The 25,281-nt window shown below is 36.1% G+C and overlaps 2 protein-coding genes across 2 annotated transcripts; one reads left to right on the forward strand and one right to left on the reverse strand.

Moving 5' to 3' along the window:
- Window positions 1-487: 487 nt before the first annotated feature.
- On the reverse strand, window positions 488-18,131 carry LOC110783843 (ATP phosphoribosyltransferase 1, chloroplastic). The gene is made up of 11 exons (XM_021988232.2): window positions 17,750-18,131; window positions 17,606-17,665; window positions 12,583-12,696; window positions 10,290-10,355; window positions 10,098-10,205; window positions 9,910-9,993; window positions 9,206-9,307; window positions 9,000-9,113; window positions 8,843-8,923; window positions 7,472-7,591; window positions 488-923 (listed from the first exon to the last, which is right to left on the reverse strand). Exons 1-11 carry the CDS (start codon window positions 18,029-18,031, stop codon window positions 828-830), a joined length of 1,227 nt encoding a protein of 408 aa, XP_021843924.1. The 5' UTR covers window positions 18,032-18,131; the 3' UTR covers window positions 488-827.
- A 5,621-nt stretch (window positions 18,132-23,752) lies between these two features.
- LOC110783833 (uncharacterized) lies at window positions 23,753-24,262 on the forward strand. The gene has a single exon (XM_021988217.1). The coding sequence runs from the start codon at window positions 23,753-23,755 to the stop codon at window positions 24,260-24,262; it is 510 nt and encodes a 169-aa protein (XP_021843909.1).
- The last annotated feature ends 1,019 nt before the right edge of the window (window positions 24,263-25,281 follow it).

The raw sequence follows: 25,281 nt of genomic DNA on the forward strand, positions 1-25,281 counted from the left end.
GAGGGGTGTGGTGAAGGGGAGGGTGGTGGTGATGGGAGGTGGTGGCTGCCAGAATTGTTGCCGGGAATTACTTTTCGATACCGGATAAAGAGAGAGGGTGAAAATTTGTGGTAAATTGTGAATTTGTGGGTAGTTTTTATAAGGGCACAATTGTCCTTTCAAGTCAAATACACGGGCGTTTTTAACGGATTAGGACGTCGAATAGCGATACACTTTTCTTTAATGTTTCCCCGAAAAAAATGAAAATAACAAAGTCTATGTGTTTCATACATATATAATACAACGTATACCATGTTTAATTAATATTGACAAATTTAACTAATTATGTTTTACACAATTTAAAATTTTACTATGTTGTTATTGCTAATTTGTATTCTATATTTTGTCAACAACACATAACAAAAAAAAATTACTTCAATACAAATATTTTCCAATTATAAATTATTGTTTACGAATAATTAATAATACTTATAAGTTACCCCCAATATATGTAAAAGTTATATATTTCTCAGTGATAAAAATTATCATTTTAATAAAATTATTACTTCAAAATCACTAATAATGTATAAAACTGGGTAAAAGAGTAAAAGTTCTCCTGGTGTACAACAAATTTATTATACACTTTTGAAAATCGAGACAACACTTTCCTTTCACGTTTTCCTTACATCTAATCCGTTCGATAGGTTGGACAGGATACATACTTTCTAATAAAGATGACATACAAAATGTACTGATTGCTTTCGGATACACTTCTTCTGTCACAATGGTATTCGTAAGTTTATCCATCTGGAGAGCGGACATAAAAACGCTTAAAATGTCGACAATCATCATAGGCCAAGTTTGTTGAGCAACTCACACCATCTTGGGGTTTCTTCATCAAATATATAGGTGAGAGGTGAAATGAGGACTCCACTGCCACCAATCTGCATTAAACAATTGTTGAGTCATTGAACAATTCAATACAGTTCGGAGGATATAGATTGAAGAAAGATAACGACGTCTAAAATGCTTTAGGGAAGGAAAATGACATCAAAGTTCAAAATCAACCGCGACAATATACAACAATATGTGCTTGATTCAAGTATAGTATAATCCAAAAGCAGTCCACGCTTTTTTGGTGTAATTGCATTGCAGCATGATGCTTCTCCAGCTCATTGACCAATTTAATCTTAGCACAAAGTGCAGAGGTGTGTGCCATTTGTAACACAAGTAAGATGTTCAGTCACATTAGAAAATTATCCTCAGTATTAGAGTTGATAACAAAAAGTCTAAACTATGTTATTTGATATACAAATTGAGGCTCAAGAAACAGCTATTTCAGACAAGGAAACCTCAAGAAAATCATATGGAAGCATGGAATAGCAAACAAACTGCATCTGTTCACCCCTCCCAACCCAACCCCTGACACAAAAAAAGTGAAGTTTCTCAAAAACTAGAAAACTGAGTGAATTAACCAAACAGCCGGGAAAAGGAGGAGAACTTGAACAACCATGTATAAATCTCATTAACCTGCTTCTACAAGTAATTCACTTCTAAATCTACATTTAACTACAAGGTAAGGCATAAAAAACACGTCAACACGATGCATGCGTAATCCACATGAGCAGGGATAGGTCAGGCACCTATTTTCTTTTTCCGCTCTTTCAACTGAATCAAATGAAGATATAATGATGGTAAGTCAAGAACACTAGCAACACGTTTATGAATCAAGGCAAAGAAACAAAAGGTTCAATGAATTTCGTAATCAACAACTGGAGGAAGAACAGTCATCTGGACAGCATGGAAACAGTCTAGTAGCAGAACTTAGAAATTGAAATAAACAAATAGATAGGCTGGAACTAAGATTAAAAAGAATCGAATTTAAATGAAGGGAGAGTTTTCAGAAGAGCGCTACTACATTAAGAAGCAACTCAGGCTACTCTAGATTCTAGAAAGCCCCACGATATTATACTAAAACTTCCATCCACCTTCCTAATCCAAATGTCCCGAATGAGACATTTGAGGGCAAAGTTATCCAAACTTTCAGTCAAGTAACAAGATTTAAGAACTCCAAACACACTGTTAAACAAAAGTTCCAACTCCAACCACACAATTAATCGGCACATGGATTATTAAACATTAGTACTCAGGAGCATTAACAATTAACTCCGGTTAATATTATATCTAAGCATTTCGTTGTGGTTCTTTCCACTTTCACTTTACTGTAATTTTGGCAAAGTTTTTTACGATTTTACACTCATTTGGCCTACCACAACTTACCCACTTGCATTGTTGGGTGCTTAATCACCACTCTTTTCCCCACTTGTTGCCCCACCTTCACACTTTCTCTCTCTTAGTGTCCTAATTCTCATGCAAACAATCACTACAAGAAAACGCGTTATTAACGACTGCATTTATCGACCGCCAAACTGTAACAATAAAAATACCAACCATTTATGTGATAGACGGTAAAAATCAAATTACACACTGCATTTACTGACCGTTACCGTAGCAGTAAGGGTGAGGGGGAAAATGCATACAAAAAAAAAAAAAAAAAAAAGTACCGACCGCGTATACGGAGTAAATGGTAATCCTAAAACTAACCCACCTCCCTCTCTCACTTCTCACCCGCCTCACCTCTCACCTGCCTCCCTCTCTTACTTCTCTCCCTCTTTCACTCTCTCACCCGCCTCACCCTCTCTACTCTCTCTCATCACCGGATTACCCCTTCTTCAATTTATCTCTCCCTGTCACCCGCCTTCCTATCTCTCTCATCAGACTTCATAGATCCAAGTTCATTTCAAGCAATCAAGGCCACTGAAAACCAATTTGGTTTCCTTCTTTCATCCTCTACTTAAACATTATGATTTGCTGGGAAATAAGACAAAAATTGAGCATGAATTCTCATGTACGACAATCATTTTCTTGGTGAACCACAATCTCGTTTGGCTCGTCTCCTTTTGCCGTTTGACTCTCTCTCCTCATTCATGAGTATGTCCATAGATCTAAGTAGGTTTTTTAATTAAAATTTAATTTTCTTAATTTCGCATGTTTGTATTTTGTTTTGTAATTTAAGTTTTAGATCTTAATTTCTTTATGTTTTTCATTTTTATCTTTCGTTGTTTTTATTAAGATATTTATTGATGATTTTATAATGTGAATGTAGGTGAATAACTCAAGGAGAACATATCTCAAGAAGAACAAGGAAGAATTTTAATTTAGATAAATTCATCCTTTGTATTGGTGAATTTCGGATCTCAATTTTAATTTTTATTAGAATTTTTAGAATTTTTAATTTAGATTTTCAGATCTAGGTTTATATTAGAATTTTTTGGATATATTCTGTAATTTATTGGTGACTTACAATATTAATAAATATAAAAGTTCTTCATTGTGTGTGATTAGAATTTGTGTCTTATGAAATTAAAAGTTTGGCCGGAAGTATGGTGTAGAAATAACAACTTATTCATTATGGCCAGTTGCAGAATTCAATTTTTTACATAATATTACGGACCGCTGCATTAAAATTAACGAAAGTCCATGCGGTCGGCAAATCACCGACTACCAAAGCAGTAGGTAATTAAGGAATGCTCTAAGCAATCGGTAAATTGCCGACTGCTTTGACGGTCGTTAAATTCTTTATTTCCATTGGTATATTTTACCGACCGTTTGTCAGTCGGTATATGTCCAAATAGAAAAATATACCGACCACCCTTTAGTGAATTTCAACGGCCGGTAAAATTTACTGATCATTTTCAAATTTACCGATCGTTTTCAATTTTAACCGATTGAGCTTAAGATGATAGAAAATCGTTTAAGATGGTTTGGGCATGTAAGCAGAAGATCAAGTGATGCCCCGTTTAGGAGGTTAGAAGGGTGGCAAAGTGATAGAATTGAAGGGGTAGGGGAAGACCTAAGAAAACCTGGAGGAAGGTGATTGAGCACGATATGAGTCTACTTGGGATTGAGGAAAATATGGCGTTGGATAGGACAGAGTGGAGGGAGAGAATATACGTTGATGACTTCATTTGATTTATACATCTTCCATTTTGACTCTCTTACTTTTAATTCTTACGCTTTTTTTTAAATGTTATTTTTAAATGTACTTATTTTAATTATTTTAAACTTTATTTATTTTTATTATCCCTTATAATATTTTTTCTGTATATATAATTTTTTTATTATCCCTTAAATGCTATTTTTAAATGTACTTATTTTTTCTGTATATATTCTTGTCTTACTTTCATTAATTCAACTTTCTCCATGTTCCTTGTTTATTCTTTTAACTTCCCGCTCTTTTCTGGTTTGATTGGTCACAATGACAATCTCCTATGTCGATTTATGTTACCCGACCCCAAATCATTTTGGGACTAAGGCTTTGTTGTTGTTTTTGTTTTCAATTTTAAAGACCATTTTTTACGGACGCTATAACACGTTTTTTAAAGTGAGTAAGTGGGAAGAAATCCAAGAAACGGAGGTGGTAATTCCATAAATAACACCCATAAACATGGAAGAGAAAAATTCTGAGGTTTGACTTGTGTATAACTGATCCAGGTGTACTTAAGAATAAAGTTCACAATGGAATTGCTAGCTTGCACGTGCATACAAATTCCATATCCTAGTAATTGAGGACAAAAACAGTATGTCTGGAGTTTAATTGGCTTCAATGATTGCAGGGGCTTGAATACAGTGTGTTAGCTGGATTGTGGAACCGACGAGAAGTACTTCGGTGCTTTTTGGGCCATTTTTACCGCTTATTGAGTGGATGTTGGGGATGATAGGCTAAAGGCTTGAATACTTGGGCACTAAGTGCATATACACATAAACTTCAAAGCGTTTGAGACTTTGAGCTCACTGGACTCTTTTGTAGTTTTAACTCTTTCACGTGCTTCAATTTCGTTGGGAATACCATTTCTGGTGAATTTCGTTGTTTCTTATTCTAGGGATGGTTTTAAATCACGGTTATGATTTCCATCGCGCATCACAAAAGCATACTTCATCGAAGTGACGTGTAAATGCACAAAGGATTGTGCTCATGGTGTAAAAACTCACCCGAGTTAACAAGGTTTTGGAGGCTGGAGATACGAGATATCCCGAGTTGTAAAGGTGTTTTTAAAAACGGCGAGAACTCGGCCGGTTCAACCGATTCGAACGAATTTTGTCCGCATTAAATGTTATAGAGCGGAGAACTCCATTGAAATAGAGCGGAGAAAGGGGAAAAGGAAAAAAATGGAGCGGAGAAAGGGAAAAGGAAAAAAATGGAGAAACTCCATTGAAATAGAGTGGAGAACTCTATTTTCAAATCTAAAACAAGAGAGGAGAGAGAAGGTAGACATAGGAACTCATTTTAATTATTTCACGTGTACGGTTTAGAGGAGGGGGACTAGGGTAGGTAGTGAATGGGGCTGACATGGGGCTTCTTTTTCAAAATTCCTACGCGACAACCGTGACAAGGTCCGCGACTAACGCATCATTTCCGTTACCGAGACTCCGCGACCGGGACCGATACACCATTTTTTATATATGATTGTGCTTGATGACATATGATTCGAACAACGATCATTCGGCAGTATCAACCTTTAATAACCTGTATTGACCCATAATGGCTCTTTACAGAGCATTTTCGGGGTTACATAACAACCCTTTACAAGTTGGATAAAAAATGTTTCGGCCAGTTAAAAACAAACAACATCCGATACGTGATGTGTCGTCCAAGAGTTAAAACCATACATCTTAATATGTTAGCAACTGTTCATAGTCATTTTGAGATGAAATATTTAATGTTACTTAGCCTTAAAAAGCCTCACATCAAGAACTCGTGCATTTTTCATATTTTCCACTTAGTACGCATATTCAAATTCAGATTAGTTGGGGAAATTGACAAAAATTACCCCTCCTTAACATTGATTCGTATTGGTGGTTCGACCTTTGGCAACATTCAAAGCTAAAAACCTGAGCAGCATGCACCCAAATGGCCATGGGCTTGTGCATTATAGAGTTGCTTGCAGTACACGGTTGAAAACAGTTCCATGTGATTGAGCTGAATTTTTCAATTTAGTACTTGGATATTATTAGTACTTCCTCTGTTTTTTTTTTATAATTCTACCATTTGGATTTTGACACTATTTTGACACTCTTATATGCCCAATTTTGTAATTTATATGTATTGGAAAAACATAGTCACGTGGGGTCTTGTTATATTCGTATTGATACATACTTTCACTAATCAATTTTTTTTTAAAACTTTTACTAGTGTATTATTAGAGATATTATTGGTTAAAGAAGTGCAATGGTAAGCGTGAAAGCTCAAATGGTACACTTATGGAAAAAAAAACGGAAGAAGTATTTTTTTTTATTTAGTTTTGGTTAATTAAGTAGCTTATTTCTAGCTTCCAAGTGATGGGTGAAAATTTTGAATCAACACTGGCGGGCTGGGATTAGATAAGTAAGCCAGTACTCTTCAGATTCAACTTGCAGTTCGGTTAGTCTTTTACTTGAAGTTAAGAATGTAATCATTTCAAACACTTCCAATCCTACCTTGAGTAGGTTGATTAGGCTCTACTAATATTCTCTAATGATTAAATATCTTTCAGATTTATGGGTATGAGAGAAAAAAGTCTGTACAGCAGCAGCTTCTTTGGCATTAATTGGAAGCTTGGAGGCTGAGGCCAAACAACCATGCTGTCCTCAGTTGGAGAAAAAGCTACACTGTAGGTTCTCAGTGAGCTTTATTTTTGTCTCTTAGTGAGCAAAAATTTGATTACTTCAGCGATTTATTTATTGTTCTTAGTAAGTACTCCGTAAGTAAACCTCATATTCTCTTTTAATTTCGGTTCTAGGCAAGAAAAAATGTGATAATAAGACTTACAAGAATGTATTTCTATTTCAAGATTCTTAACTTACTACGAAGCTTCGATAACATACAACACCCGAACAGGTCAAGTGGTATAATAGCTACATGATCCAGGTATGTTTGGAAGGTTCCAAATAAGCTGCTACTTGGTGCTGTTTTGGGCTACGGTATTTATATATTTTAGCTTGATTTTGAGTTGCAGGGAATTCTGTCCACCATGGTGGGACTGTAGGAGATTCCTAGGGTGGTCCATAATGAGAGGCATAATTGAAAGATGCGATAAAAAACAATTATCTATCATCACTGTAATTCACCAAATCAAGTATTGCTTATTTCTAGTCAGTAAATCAGTGAAAACCAAAAAATAAAGCATGAAACTCGACCAGGTTCATAATATATAAAAGCGTCAATTATTGCCAAATTGGGTAATTGACGTTAAGCATATCTCAAAGCAGGAGATATCAACATGGTTCTGACCAGAACAGTTAGCAAAACCGCAAAGCATTAACCAACCTGAAGCACCTGCTTACACTTACACATATCATGAATTTTTCATGACTCACATTTGGGAAGAATCGGAGCTTGCAAACAATATGCACCACGATCTAAATATTAAAGGACGTAAAGGGAGAGACTTACAGCTCTTAGTTGCTTAACCGATGTATAGAGGGCCTTTTTAGGTACACAGATACATATAGCATAATAATCTGCTGACGCCCTTCCATCTTTTTTGCAGAAAACAGGACTAATAGTGGGCCCCTGCATGAAAGTTCAAACAGTATCAAGAAGGATGGTAATACAAGTTATGTTACAGCTGCTAAATTTTAGATTGCTACATATTTCTGAAAAAAATAAATCTCTTGTGGGCTATCGCTGATAAACAAGATTGTTTATGGGTTAAGTGGGTTAATGAGTACTATGTCAAGGGGAAATATCGGACAGTTACGCAAATTCCTAACTCTGCCTCATGGATGTAGAAGAAGATTTGGGCTTGTAGACTTGTAGAGATTTACTTCAGCGGCATGGTAGAATTACAACATTCAATGCTAGCTCTCATTTTAGTATTAGCAATATGTATCAGCAGTTGAGGGGTAATTACAGACTTCCTTGGAGTCTGTTGCTTTGTAACAACATTTCTTCCCCTAGAAGCTTTTTCATTCTTTGGTACTCTGCAAGTTTGGCTGATTACTAGGGATAAGGTGAGACAATGGGGCATACAATGTGAAACTGAATGTGGTATTTGTGGTACTGTTACTGAAAGCCTTCATTATCTCTTCTTTTCATGTGATTTATCTAATACTTTGTGGAGGGAAGTGCTAATACATTTAAAGATCCATAGGGACGATTGGTTCCTCGGATGAAGAAGTTCAGATGGCTATTGAGCTTGCTAAGAAGTCTTCTGCTGTCAGCAGGCTCTTTCTGCTGAAACGGTGTATAACATTTGTAGGAGTAGGAATGATTATGTCTTTTGCTAATGCGTGTAAGCCTTTAGAGGCTATCTTTAAGACATCTTATTTTGAGTTGCCATAGGTGTAGGGGAAGTGATAGACATCTGTTATTGACGTATTTTGTTTGTTATCTGGTATTTAGCCCCTCGTGTTCACCCTTCCTAGAAGCTGGGAAAGAAGGTAGGGCTTTTGCAGCTTGCTGACACGGAGTTTTGTTGAGCTTTGTTGTTTTGTTGTTTCCGCAGTTAAGTCTGAAGGGTTTCCCTCTTCCTTAAGGTAATAAAGTCATTCTATTTGCCAAAAATTAAAAGAAATAGTAGCAAATATATTTTTGTTATCTTTTCAAAAATAGTAGTGGTTAATGATCGGACTTCACAAAATGGCATTATATAATTAGAGTCATGGAAAGATTATAAAATTGGTCAACCTATCACTATTGTACTAAAATCATGTTATGCCTTTAATTACAAAGCGTCGGAACAATTTGATGACTAATTACAAAGAGGGTGTATATATTCTCAATTTAAAGAAACTGGCCCTTAGTCAAGAGTATATACATCACCTGCAGTCCAGATAAAGATGACTGGCTTAGTATTCTCTCAGCAACTTCCTCTGCACTACTGCCCCTCATGTTTGCCACAACCTGATAAAAAGTATAAGCAATAAAAAGAAGAAGAGAAATATTGGACAAGACAGGAGTAGAGGGATAGCTTGCGCACCGTAAATTGACCTTCTGCTCTTAGGTGTGCCTCAAATCTCTCTAGTATTTCATGGGTTGTGTCAAGAACACCTTTACGATTGTACAAGGATTTCTTGCTCGCGACAAGCACAGCCTGATTTTTTTGGTGTCATTATGAGATCTTCAGAAGCGGGGAAGGGAACAAGGTATTAAAAAGAGCGTAACTTTAGAAACACAAAACAGTACCTGGCTTTGTAACACAACCCCACCTTCAATTTCTTTCAAATTATTCTCTTTTAAGGTTGTCCCGCTACTAACAAGATCCAATATTGCATCAGCAATCCCCATCTGATAGGCAAGGAACGACATTATGTCTTGAGGAAATCTCAAAAGTCACGCCGCTTCAGGGAGATTAGGATTTAAACATTGGCTAGCCTATAGCCGATCACCAGTATGATTTGCCATCTTTTATGTTCAATGTTACATAAATAAAAATCAACAGAATCTTAATACCTCTTAAGAGGCTGGCTAAACAGCCTTACCCCTGACTACAGATAGGACGTTTTTGACGTTTGACCCGAAATCTAATAGTTGTTAGCTTTTTTGTAACATAAGAAGCATATACAGTTATATAAGCTATTTCAATTAAGTTCGTCATAATAGGCTGTTTCATGAGTTTGACATTAAGCAAAGCGTAATTTCTTTTCAAGAGAAAACAGATATCATGTCAATAAAAAAGTAAATGGCACATGAGTATAATTTTTCCAGAGCTGTAGAATTGGTAACTACAGCAATTATAATATTTGTGCATATTACATAGGTCATCATCGAAAGAAAGGATCAAACTTGTCCATGTTAACATGTTAAGCTCCAGTGTTCCCCAAACCATTACTCGGAGTGAAAAATAACATTACCAAGAAAATGATTCACATATAATATAACAATCTTACAGCAGGGGCTGCCTCAAGTGCTCCGTCGGCAGTTGAAAAAGCAACATGCTCCAACCCATTATCCTTCATGAACTTCGGACCAAGCTGTATATTGGGCAAAAATTATAATTAAATCACATTTAATCTTTGTAATAAAATTAGAAAGAATAAACAGTGAAATAAATGGCTAACAACAAAAAATTTATTACATAAGTGAAACCAGTGGCAACTCGCAGAGGTTTGTCAGATGTCCATTGAGGCATTTCTGCAAGCTCCTTCACAGAGTTTACGTTCTCAAATATGCCATATTTAGGAATCTGGAAAGTGAAGATGGACAACTTTAAATTAATATTTGTTACTATGTTTGACCATTTAATCAGAAATGACAAATTGAGACCTACTGCAATTGATAAGCGGCACTCCCCATAATCCAGAGCATTGTGAACAATAACAAGGTCTTCACTGCCCTGCAGCAAATAACTTATCCGCTCAGTTAAACATTTGCAAAAAACTGACATTTTAAAAAACAAAATCATAATAAAAAATCCTTAAAAACCAAGACAACGAAAGGTACGCCACCGAGGAGTACGCAAATATATATAGAGACTTCTTTGGCATTGTTCTGAACAGAAAATTAATACAAGTAAGACCTTCAAGAATGTAAAACAAATGGTTTGTTGTTTTTGCAGTCCACTCCATGAATCTGATCATGACTATTCAAATCAGAATAACATATCCTCAAAAGGAAAGCAATACATTAAAATAACATCAGAACAGGGGGACAAGAGAGTAAGAGACCCACTAAATCAGAAAAGAAGTGTGCAAATCATGTTGTACATCAGGAAGAAATAGAGGTAGCCACTATGCATGGTGTAAAAACTAGCCCGAGTTAACTCGTATCGCCCGAGTTAACTCGTATCGCCCGAGTTAACAAGGTTTTGGAGGCTGGCGATACGAGATATCCCGAGTTGTAAAGGTGTTTTTAAAAACGGCGAGATCTCGACCGGTTCAACCGATTCCGAAGGAACTTTGTCCGCATTAAACGTTATAAACCTCACATCTACTCGGTTTTCAGCCGAATTCCCAATGTTTTCGACAAAAAGAAAGGGAAAAAGGAAAGAAATGGAGAAACTCCATTGAAACAGAGTAGAGAACTCCATTTTCAAATCTAAAACAAGAGAGGAGAGAGAAGGTAGACAAAGGAATTCATTTTAATTATGTCACATGTACGATTTAGGGGAGGAGAACTAGGGTAGGTAGTGAATGGGGCTGACATGGGGCTTCTTTTTAAATTTCAAATTCCTACGCGACAACCGCGACAAGGTCCGCGACTAACGCATCATTTCCGTTACCGATACTCCGCGACCGATCCCGCGACCGTGGCCGATACCGCATTTTTTATCTATGCCACTATGTGACGAATGATGCAAATTGCAATTGCAACAGCAACACCAATTACTTCATCTACAAAATAGTGGTACTACAGTCAAAATAACAGCTAGCATAAACAACTGGATGGTATGTTATCCTATAGCAACCACCTAAGCATTTTCATGAGTGACCTTAGCATTGATGTTTTACCTTTCAATATGAAGAGTTTGATTTTTGATGCTCTCACTATGATGTCATGATTTCTGAATTAGAAATTGATCATATGTGGCTTAGAGGTTTTCACAGGGATTATGATGTATAAAGTAACTTTTTTGCTTGAGTTTAGTAGCTTTTAGGTGTTAGGAGTGATGAACCAAGTTTATGGAGTCTCATACTTGTTTGTGGCCTATAAAAGAACACCCTGGCTGAGGTCCTTTTGGACACGCCTTTATATCTAAGCAAACCACCCAAATTACTGAAATACCAACCACAATATGCTTTTTAATCTTGAACGCTGGTGTGATTGCGGCAACGGCCACGGAACCACTTACGTGGGGGTTGTGGATGGTTTGCGGCTGTTGCGGCCTAATAATTATCATTATTGTTCCTGCTATCTCTCTGAGTAACTTGCTCATTACAAACAATTATTAGTATGTGTCAAGTGTCCATTATAAAAATAGGTGCAGAGCCTATTACTATTGTGGAAACTAACAAACAAGTATCCTCACAGCAGAAATTATACGTGTCAGTAGTTCAAGACAGTCTCTTCTATATGGGTGTCCACTATTAAGATTATATGAAACAAATCACCATCTAATGATCAATACGTAATCAACTAGATGCCTTGAATACTAGAAAGCATAAATATTGTTTGAAAACATCAGTATGGAAGACATGTTACAATTGGCATGGCACCATCGAGCATGTATCCGTGACTCATACAACAGAAATTATTAGCAGAAGAATCTTCGTATGAACTTGATATGTTTACAGAATTACTCCTTAAAATCCAAATGTGAAGTGCAATTCTCAGAAACAACTCTAGAAAGAGAGAATATTTACATGCATTGCCATAACACAGTGTAGCGTCAAATATGCTAAAAGCCTAAAACTGCTTCAGCAACCCATGAACTTATCACAATATGATCAAAGCTACAATTTTTTGTACTAACAATAAAGACTATAAAGAACAAGAGATTGGAACTTCATTATCTGTCCACAGAGAATACATACTTGCTAGAGATACATGACCAGTTGTATACTTGTATTACTCCTTAGTTGTGTATAAAATTGAAGACAACATTTTAAAGCAGTGTAAATCACCTGTCCATACTCACTGAGAGTATCAAATCCTACAATACCAAGATCCAGATCTCCGGATAGCAACTTCCTTACAATATCGCTTGGCCGCTGAAACCACACCTCCAAATTTGAAATCTACAAAGACAGATAATATAAAGATAAGCATGGTAAATTTATATCCATCAAAATTTCAAGCAAAACAATAAAAAATTAATAACAAGTAAACGGAAAGAAAACTGTAGTAAGGCTCATTAATAACAAGACAACAAAACATAGTGTCAACTACACAACAAAGAAAGTTGCAAGAGGAATATAACAATTTTATGCATGGTTCTCCTCATTTTTAATTACAACCAATTGGAGGCGTGGTGAAAGCATTTCGTGTTATTCGAATTTTGACCACTTGATCCTTCTTTCACCTTCTTGGTGGTTTTGTGAGTCCGTATAAATACTCATCTTATCGATGACTTTTGAATGAATGGTGAGGACTTCTAGTGAGACTCAAACTTCAATATTTTTTCAGCGATTTCAATGAAGTGTCCCCTGTACTAAAATCCAACTCTTGACCGTTTATTCGAGAAAACAATAAGGTTACATCTTTATTTCACGATTCTTGCGTATTTACAAAGCTAGGTCAAAGGGCCCATCATATTGAAATGATTCACATTAATGCATGATGGGTAATCTTATCAACTACTCAAATTTGGCTTTCTCGAGATGAGGCTACAGACGAGGTTAGAATAGGGAGCTATGCACAAGAAAATTATTCAAAGAAGTTTTATAGTAGTCTTCTATGCATATATGTAATGAATATTAAGTTGAAAACACTTGGTTGATTGATTGAACATTCAACTTCGGGCTTTAAGAGAGATTTCTCTCAAATGTCATATTTGTGATTTTACTTGCGTTGTTTACATAACTTACAACCAAAAACCTTATAGAACTCGTCCTTTTGACAAGGAGTTTAATATAAACTTGAGGAAGTTCTTCATTGGACCCATTATGAATTAAGATGGCACTCATCCATATCATCTTTGTAGCTTCTGAAATTGCTTCTTAAAATTAAGTCTACTCCTTTCATGAGGAGGAGTTTGATGCGGGAGCATCTTATCTCAAGTTCATGAATCCTCAACTTTAATTTGAGTTTGACTATTTAGGCAAAAGATTAAGTACATTAAGAGCAGTGTATAAAAAGTGATTTGGAGTTCCCTACGCCTGAAACAGTAACAAGTTTATGAAAAATGGGTATGCATAGCAGGGCGTCAATGCGCCTTAGGTGCACCCTCATCGAAATCTCCTTGCCCAGATCACAAAAGGCTCTACAAAAGACGTTGGCTTCAAACGCCTTACGCCTCAGCACCTAGGTGTGCCTCATCGAAATCGCCTCGCCTTAGTTTTAAAAGGCGCGCCTAGGCGCAAGGCTCACCTAGGCTCAGCCTTCGGCGCCTTGAGATCTCCAGGCTCACTGATGTCAACCAGGCGTGCGCCTTTGTGCGCCTTAGGTAAGGCGTAAGGCGCAACGCCTTGTGCGCCTTCAGTCTTCAGGCGCAGTAGGATGACGTGGATATTTTATTTACATGTTTTTTTCTTTTTTAATAATATAAACACACCCCATGTGACCTATCAACGGTCATATCTCTACAACCTTAAATTTTTTGGGTAGTGGAAGTAGCGTAATATGAGTTACTTTTCATATTTCCAGCTTGTAATTACCATGGAAGGTTCTAATTCTAGCACTCCATCGACTGGATCACGCAATGCTTATAAATCGGCAAGAAAATATGGCACTCCAATAGAAATATGTTGTTTTGAGTATAAATTGTGTTAATTTTTTTCTATACCGAATTTTAAGGTTTATTAGAAAATTATGTGCGCCTTGTATCCAAAAGGTGCGCGCCTGAGCCTTGCGCCTTGCGCCTAGGCTCCATGACCCTTGTGCGCCTTAGTGCGCCTTTTTAAACTAAGCGCCTTGCCTAGACCACAAAAGGCATTGGCTACAAATGCCTTGCGTTTAAGCATCTAGGCGCGCCATACGCTGATTCAAACCCCCCCAAACCCTACCCGGACAGGATATTTATAGGACATAGTTGTTTATCTTTAAATGTTGCTGGACATATTTGAGATGGTATCTTAGGTTTGAAATGGTGGTTGAAAAGGTAAGACATCAGAGACGACCATCTCGAATATAATATTAGAGGAATAAGTATTTCATAGAAACAATTGCCTTATAAGATGTTCATGAAATGAAATCATGACTTTAAGTTAATTTGGAGAAGTTAAAGACTTTTCCATAAATGGTTGCAGCCCCAAATATGTTCATGATAAGCACATTGCATCGAAGAAGGAAGTGAAACAATGTTGCTAACATTTCTTTGTGGTTAAGAAACATAAAACCACCACTATGATCCAAAAAAAAAGCAGTTGCACCAGCATGAATTTCAGACGAATTTTTTTAAAAAAAAAAAATCCATGAGCAGTTGTGATCATGGTCACGCAGGTCACCGCTATAGTGAATATTGTCTACACCATTGTGGCTATTTTCATTGGTGAACAGAAGTGGTTGTAGTCAGTTGTAGTCTATTTGACAAGATTGCTTGTGATCTTCTCCTCAAATACAGTGTTTAACATTTATCTTTCCTTTTCAAGGTCAAAGTCTATTCCCGCTCCGCTTAGCTTTTCTGAGCTAAGGCCTTAAGTCAGAATTTAAGACTTATGCTTTAAGCCTCATTACGTACTCCCTCTGTTTTTGTTTTCTTTTACCATTTGAAACGTCTGGGTTGAAGAGTCAAAACTTTGACCATAAGTATTCACCGATGTATACGAAAAAATATACTCATGTGGGATTTTGTAGATTTGTCTCGATGCTTAGTTTCAAATTGTCAAAGTTTCATAATTTTTAATTATACGTGTTGGGAAATATTGTTACTTGAAGTTGTGCACTGAAAACAGTGAAAAAGAAAACGGGTACATAAAATATAAAAATAAAACAGAGTGAGTATATGTAATGAAGTTGTAAACCCTCATTGGCTTGATTTTAATGCTCAATGAGAATTCTCATAATGATATTTGCAACATTTTCCTCTTTAGAACTCTTACGCAGATTTGATTTAGTGATTTAGTCACCGACTTGCTTCTTTTCAGTGTTAAAATTAGTGAAGCTAACTCTTGATTTAAGTTACAACTGTGCATTAAAATCTAAATCAAGTTCATAGCTATTTCATATTACTCACAGAAAGAAATTGAAATAACCCCCTGGACACTCTTCTTTCTGATGAGATTTTGGGATAAGAAATCACGAGAATAGCTTCATTTTGGGGCCATCATCCATCAACATTGCAGTTTAAGAAATACAGAATATGTTGAGATTGTGGCTGCGACTCGTGTTCTTTGTCAAAAGAAAAAAGTTGAGCACCACCTACCATAAACATTTAATATTTCTGGTGATTCAACTTTTAGGCAAAATTCAAGCTAAAACCTCGTCTTTATCTTATTCATAGCGGCGGTGAACTCTGGTTTCAATGCTTTGAACTGGATGGACCTTCCAATAAGAATCAAGACTTCAATCTCTATCCCTTTATTTATTTTCCAATAGCAAAATATTAAAACAAACATGCACGCAAACACACAATATTATTTTTTTTCATACACACATCACAGGCCTTGTTGTAATTTTGAACACGGAAAGCAGTTAAAAAAATATCTTATCACTCCAAATCAAATCATTATACAATACTAAGACTCGGCACAAACACAAGCTCATCAACTGTGAAACCAGCAGGATCAACTATGTATAAGCAAGATTATTTACTGAATGAGAGAACTTCATCAATCACGCATATTGAACACACTGTCTACCCAGCCAATTGAGTATTGACACATCAACTTGCAAGGAAAACTCTTCAAAATTAGTAGAAAATGTGATAAAAATCAACATAAGCCTATCATAAGTAATAAAGTCAAATGCTTAATTCACTTGATTTGAAAAATCGTCTCTTCCTTCATATCTTATTTCAAAACAAAAAAACCAGTCCCTAAAGTTTTCTTTTTTTAATCAATAAGGTTTGGGGTGAATGAATTCCACATCATAAAATCTCCAAGTCATTCACTTCTTCTAGTAATCCGCCAAGTCTACCACACTTATAACCCATTAAAAAATACCTATATTTCACTAGAGCCACCTGCAAATAAAAAAATGCAACATGATAACCTATAATGGTGAGTATTGAGTAATAATTAAAAGTTATCAGTAGCCCACTTTGTTTGAATCACCATAGGAAAAACTTTCCTAACTTGTCACCCCTTTTTGAACTGCAAGGAAAGCTAACTTGTCCTCCTTTATCGGAGTAGTCTACCCACAGGCCACAATTATTGCTCTAAGTGCACGTAATCATTCATCTCCAATCAACCACAAAAACACACGACCAAAAGAGCAATTCCATGACATATTCTCATCCTTAGTGACACAAGAAGCTAAGGAAGATTATTATAATAGCCAAAAACAAGCCTGGGAACAAGCATTAGGAACCAAAACCCTTATAAACCTACTTCTTCCATTCTTTACACTTCCCAACTTTGACCATCAAACTTTGAAGCTTTACTAAATCACAAAAAATGATATTTTGAAAATAAACATATCCAACAATGTTGCTTGCAGAATCACATTTACTTTTTATATCTTAATAAAACATGTGGAGTTGTGGACAAAGTTTAATCAGTATATAAATAGCTTAAAGAACGGGGTAAGTGCATTCATTCAGATACCGACAAGGTACAGATAGGAAACGCATAACCAGAAGTCAAAAGTCCAATAATGCTCACTAGTACCTTAAATTCAAAGAAATCAGTAGACAGAATCCAATTCCCAATATAATTTCCTCGAAATGAGACAATAGTGACTACTGACTAGTGTTTCCTGAACCTAAGCTCAAAATGTAACTACCATCACTCGATAATGTAATCAATTACGGAGTAACAAATTCACTCGAAACACATCAGGCTTTCTCTACATATCAAACAGATTAAAATAAAAATCTAAGACACAAACCTGAGGAATTTGAGCAACGTATTGCCGCGGATTCGCTTGCTTCACAGACAACTGACAATCCTGAAAATTCCAATCATCGGCCAAATAAGCAATCAGAAAAACAGAAGAAAAAAAATCAAAAAATAGAGGAAGATTAACACAAACCTTAAGAAGGTCGAGAGTGTCGGAAGCCATGCGACCTTTACTAGGAAGTCCGAGCCGAATTTCCGAACGCTCGGCAGGTTTCAAATCAACATTTCCATTGACAACATTCATCGGCGACGGAGACGTTTGGCAGCAAGAGTGAACGATGAATTTCACAGAAAAGCGGGAAGAAGATGAAGACAAGGAGATTGATGAGGGAGAATGAGGAAATGCGGCGAGAGACGGGCATTGTTGAAGAAATGGCTGTTGCAGCATCATCATCGTCGCCGTAGCCGCCGCCATTGTTGTAAGATTGCGTAGTTTCACTCTCCTTGATAATGAATATGACGCTGATAGTGTTAATTATTACGGTGAGATTGAGGTAGGTGGGTGGGTGGGTGGGTGAGAAAAAGAGATGGAGAGACTTATGATTTGATTTTGTTGTGTGTGGGCGTGTGGCCTATTAAGTTACGAAGGGACAAATTCTTGGGAATATGCTTTTGTTTTACTAAAGTGTTCCCTTTTATGTTAAACAAGTCCATAAAAAACGTGTTGGTTAAAATAGGGATAAAAAAAAAGTACTACTCTCTCCGTATTTATTTAAGTGATCCACTTATACACTTACCTTTTTCGGCCGTATTTATTAAAAAAATATACTTGTCATTTTTAGTAACTTATCAACCCACCATCTAATTAAATAATACATTTAATTTACCCTATGACACATCATCCTATTAAACAAATAATTCATAAACTCACCCCACCTCCCACCCTTTCAAAATGACATGGTCCCCAATTGTTTACTTATTAAAATATCTACCCAACCCCACTTGCTTTATTATTTTATTTCATTCAATTCTTCTTCTTAATACCCGTGTCCGGCCAAGTGTATCTCTTAAATAAATACGGAGGGAGTATTGTAGATCCCTCATTTGTGTCTCCCCTTAGCGTCTCATTTGTGTCTCCTTTTAACGTTGATGACGATATTACTGGTCTAACATCAAGTTGGAGCAACTGCGAATGGAAGCACCAATTGCAAACTACAATGAACTTATTCCATTCCAACTTTGAAATTTTCAAAATCTTCCAAAAATCTAAATTTCGAGTCTGTTTCAATTCCGGGCATCGGTTTAAAATCCAATTCCATGTACAACATAAAAATCCAAGTACAATCGTGTGATGCGGACGCCACGATCCATCTCCGAGACACGTTTCAAAAATCATATAAAGCATTGCATATTCAGGCAGTGACCCACAAACCGGAGCATCCCGGACGCCGGCCCACAAAACGAGCAACACGACAAATTCAGAAAGTCAATTCTAAAAAGCGCATTTCCCTAAAAATGTCACAATCTACACGCTAATCCTCGTCTCCAACCTTGATAACCGAGAAAAACAATAATATTATGCATTTAATGCAATCCGCTTAGTCACCCAACAAACCAAAAGCGTGGCTTTGTTTGTAGGGAAAATTATGCAGGCCTAGCGCCCAGCGCAGTTAAAGCCCCAGGTGCACCTCCTGCGCCATGCGCTCCTGCTGAGTAATGGAACCGTCCTAATTTCCCTATTAATACCCCTATTTTCAGCTAAAATAGGGGGAGTTTAAAAGAGCAAAAACAGTAGTGTAGGGGGGTTCTTTTTTTGTACCTTCCCGTATCATAGTGGTTTTTGAATTCCCCTACGGGTTTTGTAGATTTTGAATTTCGAAGGAGTTGCCACCAAACAATATTTAAGGGTCCGGTTTGGAAAGACCAAAGTTGACTCTTGTGGATAAGGCATTGAATCTTAGAAACCGAATAGGTGAGATTCGGGCAAGGGAACGAGATGCTTATTTTGCGTGCTTTAGAAGTACATTCGAATGCAAGACAAGGATCATTTTCGAATAATCCTAATCATGACACTAGGTTGGTTGGAGCATGCATTTTAGAACATAGAAATTGCTACTTGTATTTGGTCATTTTGCTTTAAAGTTAATTAAAGGAACCTAAGGCCGGTTTGTCCAAGAATTATCTTTGTTAAGCGTGATGTAACCTTTTGTATGTTGTTGAATTTAGTATGTGAGGTGATGAAAGCGATAAACAAGTAAAGCATCATCACAATAAGTAATTAAAGGAAATATTGAAATGCGTACAAAACCACATCACATTGAAATAAGGTGAGTAAAGAGTGCGGAATTGAAATTGCAAGAATAAAGGTGCGATATTGAAATGTGCGTTATTGAAATGTGCGTTATTGAAATGTGCGGTATTGAAATGCGGTATTGAAATTGTATTATTGCATTTGAGATCCGAACGCCAAACGACCACTTAATGATAAGTGCGTCCAACACTGATTCAATTCTCTAAAAATCTCCACTTTAGGATGAGTAGCTCATCATAAAGTATCTTAGATTTTGGTTATTGGAATTGAACTTGAACATTGAATTTGAATATTGAACTTGAATATTGAACTTAGGAGGCTTAATTCTTAAAGTTTAAACCTTTTAATGTTAAAAAGATCTCAACTTTATTGTGCTACATAACTTTAAAGTTGATTCTAGTTTAAGGATGTAATCCCCCGTAAATTTATAAACGTTATTTATATATTTTAACGTATATTTAATATATTTAAATAAGAATTTACGAATTTTAAAAATAAATATATAATTAACGTATATTTATTTTATAACATTTTGAATATTTTTAAATGATTTATGAAATCAAAATAATTTTAGAATTTTAAGTTGAAAAGAAATCGAATTACGAAAACTGATCTAATTTAGAAAACGATCCTATTCGGTTTTGGATTCGAATCCTGAAACTAAATTCCTAAGTCTAGTCCAATTGGGTAAAGCCCAATATTATAAAACCATAATCCATAATCCTTTCCACGTAAAACACAAAACATCAAACCCCTCTCCTCCTTCAGCAATTCGGGTGAAAGTTCAAAACCCTCAAAATTGTCTTCTCCCTCACGCTGCCTCCCGTGCTGCCACTGCTCAGCCTCCACCACCACCGGACCTCCTCACCGCTGGTAAACCTTGCTCTCCTTCTGTTTCGTTTTCCTTCTCCTTCGTCCTCTCTTTCTCTTTCATTGATTCTTGTTATTTTTCTTCCCTTTCTCACAATATTTTTTCGTCCTTGCTCTTCTCTTTCGTTTCTGATTCGCGCAGCAACCACCATTCGTCGTCGCCGCCACGCAGCCGCAACACTGCCCCTCCGTCGCCGGTAATCTCCTCCTCCTCTCCCCTCTCGTCGTTTACCCTTGTTTCGTTTTTCCCCCTCCTAACTCCCGGTCTGTTTGCCGTCAGCCACCACCGCAAGCATCCACCTTGCTCAGCCGTCGCCGCCCTTACGACCACATGCCGCCGTTCCCTGTCCGCCGGCTAGCCTCTCTCCCTCCTCTTTCTTGGTTATTTCTTGAACTCTAAGCAATTGAATTAAGTATTCTAATTTAAATGTTATTAATTTAAGTTATATTTTAATTTAAATTGGATTTATGAATTTATGATTTAATTAGAATTTCAGAAATTTATATTATGTTTAAATAATATATTTAATTTTCAGATTTATATAAATACATGGAAATATTAATTTTTGATTATCTAAAGTATGAATTTCAAGGTTTTAATAGTTGTAAATCATGGTAGGACGATTGTGGATTATTAAATTTATTGTTTCGATGTTCTAAGAACGTAGATTGTCCTTGGTGAACTTTTTAAATAAGTTTATATTGCTGAAAATTTAAAGTACGATGTTTGCAAAGAGTTTTCAACGAATTTCAATCACTAATTCAATAATTATGATGCTAGGAAATCAAATATTCAAGTTTTGATATTGGAGAAGGTTCTAAATATGTTTAGGATGCATTTAGAATGCTTTATTATGGTTGCGAATGATTTGAAATTGATTGAGATTATTTGTTGGTTGTTTTAGGCGGAGAATTCTCTTTAGGCGACTTTTGAAAGTGTTAAAGTGGCCTATCAGTTTGTTTACACAAGGTACGTACATACCTGTGTGCTTGGAGATGTGTGTTATTTGTTGAAACCATGTTGAAATCGTTGATGAACTTGGTTATGTTGAAATTTGCATGTTTAATATTGTTGGATGAACATGTTGAACATAGGTTTCGTTATGAGAATTATAACATGTTAGTATGGATGATTGATATATATATATATTGATTTAGATCGATTGATCGTTGTTCCCTTTTAGCTTTTCACTACTTTAATTATGAGGGCCGAGGACCTTGTTTAGTAAGTTGAAACCTTATACCCATATAGAGGGGTTGATCAGTATTAAAGGAAAGGTTTAATTTAATTGGAATGAGTCTTGATTGATACCTTTGTGATCACTTACTTAATTCCAAGATAAAAATAAATAATTGTTGATTGTATGCCTTATGTGATTGTTGAGTCACAACGGAGTTTTAATCTGTAAATCATGTAAAGTGAAACTGAGTTGCAATAGCTTTAGACTGTGCACGTCTGAAGTGACGGACAAACAGGAGTTGGGGTTCATGGTGGTAGCCCATGGCCTTTTCTGGGACCGGATTGATCACCGTGTCCTATATTAATTCAAAAGTTCCTTGATATCGCAGGTGACTGGGTTTACGGAGTCGCGCCCGTACCTCGTCTTCCTTAGTGAAGCTTCTAGCTAGACAACTCGGTCCATTGACTATTTCAATTTAAAATAATATTATTGTTATAAAAGTTTAGTCCAGTCTAGCCTAGTCTAGTCAAGTGTGGTCGTCGAATTAACATGTTTTGTCTGCCCTTACTTATGTTTTATTAGTATCATGTTAGGATTGTTCGTTTAATAGAATCATGCTAGAGTTATTATTGATTTAGTATGTAGTACTCAGCTTTGCTGATTACGTGCTTTGTTTGTGTGTGCTGATCATGGCTATGCCTTATTGATCCTGTGATGACCCATTTTGGTGAGCAGTCTCTAAGGATCAATAAGCGTTTCCATCTACAGGTTTGAAGATGATGCATCATTGGGATCGGGATTAGAGAGCTTGTATTTATTTTGTCTTGCTAAGTGATTTGGGTTTTGTTAATTTGGACTTTAAGCTTGTCGTACTATTTACATTCCTTCTTTTCGTTGATTGATTTTTGGGATTAAATCTGTAATCGATTATTTATAAACCTAAAAGTTAGTTTTATGTTTTCCGCTGCAAAATTCTGAATAAGCCATTACGTTTTCACACGGGCGATAATACTTTGATAATTCTCTATAGTTATATTTATAAAAGGGTTATTTCAGAAAAAGGGAATTGTCGGGGTGTTACAAAGTGGTATTTTTGAGCTAAAGGTTTTACTGACTTTTCGTGTCTATTTTTTAAATTTTTAGGCGCCTAACTAACTAATTATTTACATAAAAAGAATTTCGTTGAATTAAGCTACAACTAGTAAATAAATTGAAATATTTCCGTTATTATTTAGAAATGTTCAAATTTATTTTTAGTTCAATTCTTGGATTATGTGTTTTGAAATATTTTCTCGTTTATGTGAATTAAGTGTGTTTCATTTTTTTGAAAATAAATTCAAATTTTGGGAATTATATATAAAAAAAAAACAAATTTTTTTACTGCTGCTGCTACAGTATCGTAATATATATATATATATATATATATATATATATATATATATATATATATATATATATATATATATATATATATATATATATATATATATATATTTATTTACCTGTTAATTATTTATTCGTTTAATAATTATTCGTTTAATGAAATTATTTCTTACAAATCATTCTTGTTTTATTCTTTAAATGCTTCAATGTTTGACATATTATGATTATTTTGAGAGACGGGTAGTGTAGGAAAGGGCATATAGAATAGAAGCATTACGTTTGCATTATGTCAACATGATTGTATTTTCTCTGCCTGCTAATTGCTTATGTCTTTCCTATGGCTTGTGATGGCTATTTATTCTTACTTATTGTGTATTGTGTGATCGTACTGTATGTGAGAGTACTAATTACTAACATAGAAACTATGTTTAATTGTTATAGATCACTAATCATGTCTGACATAGAAGAAAATAGAGTAGGGAGCAACTCTAACCCTATTGTTCTGAGCGATGACGAAAATGAAATGGATTACGAGTCTGACATTAATAGTTACACCAGCTACGAACTTATTCTGCGTCTAGTTTTGAGAGCAGGAGAACCTGATAGTGATGATGAAGCCCTTCGTGAGTTTGATCGTGCTAGGGGGCAAACTAGGGTCGATATTTATCAAGCTGTTTTGGGACCTGATAGTGATACTGAGCCTGAGCTTGAGTTTGAGCCTGAACCTGAGCCTGAGCCTGAGCTTGAGTTTGAACCTGAACCTGAGCCTGAGCCCGAGCCTGAGCCTGAGCCTGAGCCTGAGGAAGATAATCATCAACCTCAAGGTCCACGAAGATCCTCAAGGCCAAGAAAGCAAGCTTATTATTTCGATATGGATGAGGATGATGAACTTAAATACGAGTTATTTACCCTAGAAGGTTATAGCGAATCAAAGGACAAGTCTGATGATGTCTCTCTCTAGCTTTGTTTACATATTTAGTGGTGTTTGAGAATAATGTTGGACAATTCGCCCAACCATAGTTTATGTTTATATCATAGAACCTTTTGTTTTATTTTGAGGACAGGTGTGTGTTAATATTTAGGATTGTTATTGACATTCTTTTAAGGAAGAAAAGTTAGATTATTGATTATCCAAAGGATCAAGAGTTTATGGGCACGCAAGGGGAATGTTTTCTTCTTTTATTCTACCTTATTATTCGTGATGATTGAATTTTATTCCTTGTTTCTCAGTTGAATGTCCTGTACGCGTATATCATTCATAAATGATCGAGGGGATCACCTTCGTAAATAATTGTTGCACATTCGTAAATGATTGTTTATTTTATGTGAATTCTGGATGTTGGTGTGATATTACATTGCTAGGATAATATTAAGTGAAGTTTCGAACCTAAAGTAGAATATATTACTTGCAGGTCGCGCTCTAGGATGGCCAACAATAATGACCTAGCTGCTGCTATTCGCCTCTTGGCGGAAAGGTTAACCTAGGAAAGAAGTGAACGCCCCGATTCTGCAGGGGACATGTTTGAAAGGCTTGCGAAAGTTAAGCTACCATACTTTAAGGGGCAAGCAGACCCGACCTTCCTTGAAAACTGGATCAGGGAGTTTTAAAAACTATTTGGGGCGGTAAACTGTCCTGAGAATATGAAAGTAGGCCAAGCTGTCCTTTACCTGAAAGATGAGGCCGACCTTTGGTGGAGGGAAAATGGAACTAGACTAAGTGCTGCTGAGGGGTTCAATTGGGACTCATTTATTTTTGCCTTGAGGGGGAAGTTTTATCCTCCTTTTATGAGAAAGCAAAAAGCGCAGGAATTCATCAACCTTAGGATGGGGAATATCACCATTGCTGAATACTATAGCAAGTTTATAGCTTTGTCGAGGTTTGTACATGAGGTTGTAGCTACAGAGGAGCTAAAGGCTCAGAGGTTTGAGCAAGGGTTGACCGATGAGATCCAACTGGGATTAGGTGGGGAAAACTTTACA

This window comes from Spinacia oleracea, chromosome 3 (genome assembly GCF_020520425.1).
Source record: "Spinacia oleracea cultivar Varoflay chromosome 3, BTI_SOV_V1, whole genome shotgun sequence".
In the NCBI taxonomy this organism is placed as follows: Eukaryota; Viridiplantae; Streptophyta; class Magnoliopsida; order Caryophyllales; family Amaranthaceae; genus Spinacia; species Spinacia oleracea.

Coding starts and splice junctions, on each gene's coding strand:
- LOC110783843 (XM_021988232.2), bottom strand. CDS start 18,031: ATGGCGGCGGCTACGGCGACGATGATGATGCTGCAACAGCCATTTCTT. Junction 9,994..10,097: donor TTGCCACTGGTTTCACTTAT/GTAATAAATTTT, acceptor CCCAATATACAG/CTTGGTCCGAAGTTCATGAA. Junction 924..7,471: donor CGGTTAAGCAACTAAGAGCT/GTAAGTCTCTCC, acceptor TGTTTAATGCAG/ATTGGTGGCAGTGGAGTCCT.
- LOC110783833 (XM_021988217.1), top strand. CDS start 23,753: ATGTCTGACATAGAAGAAAATAGAGTAGGGAGCAACTCTAACCCTATT.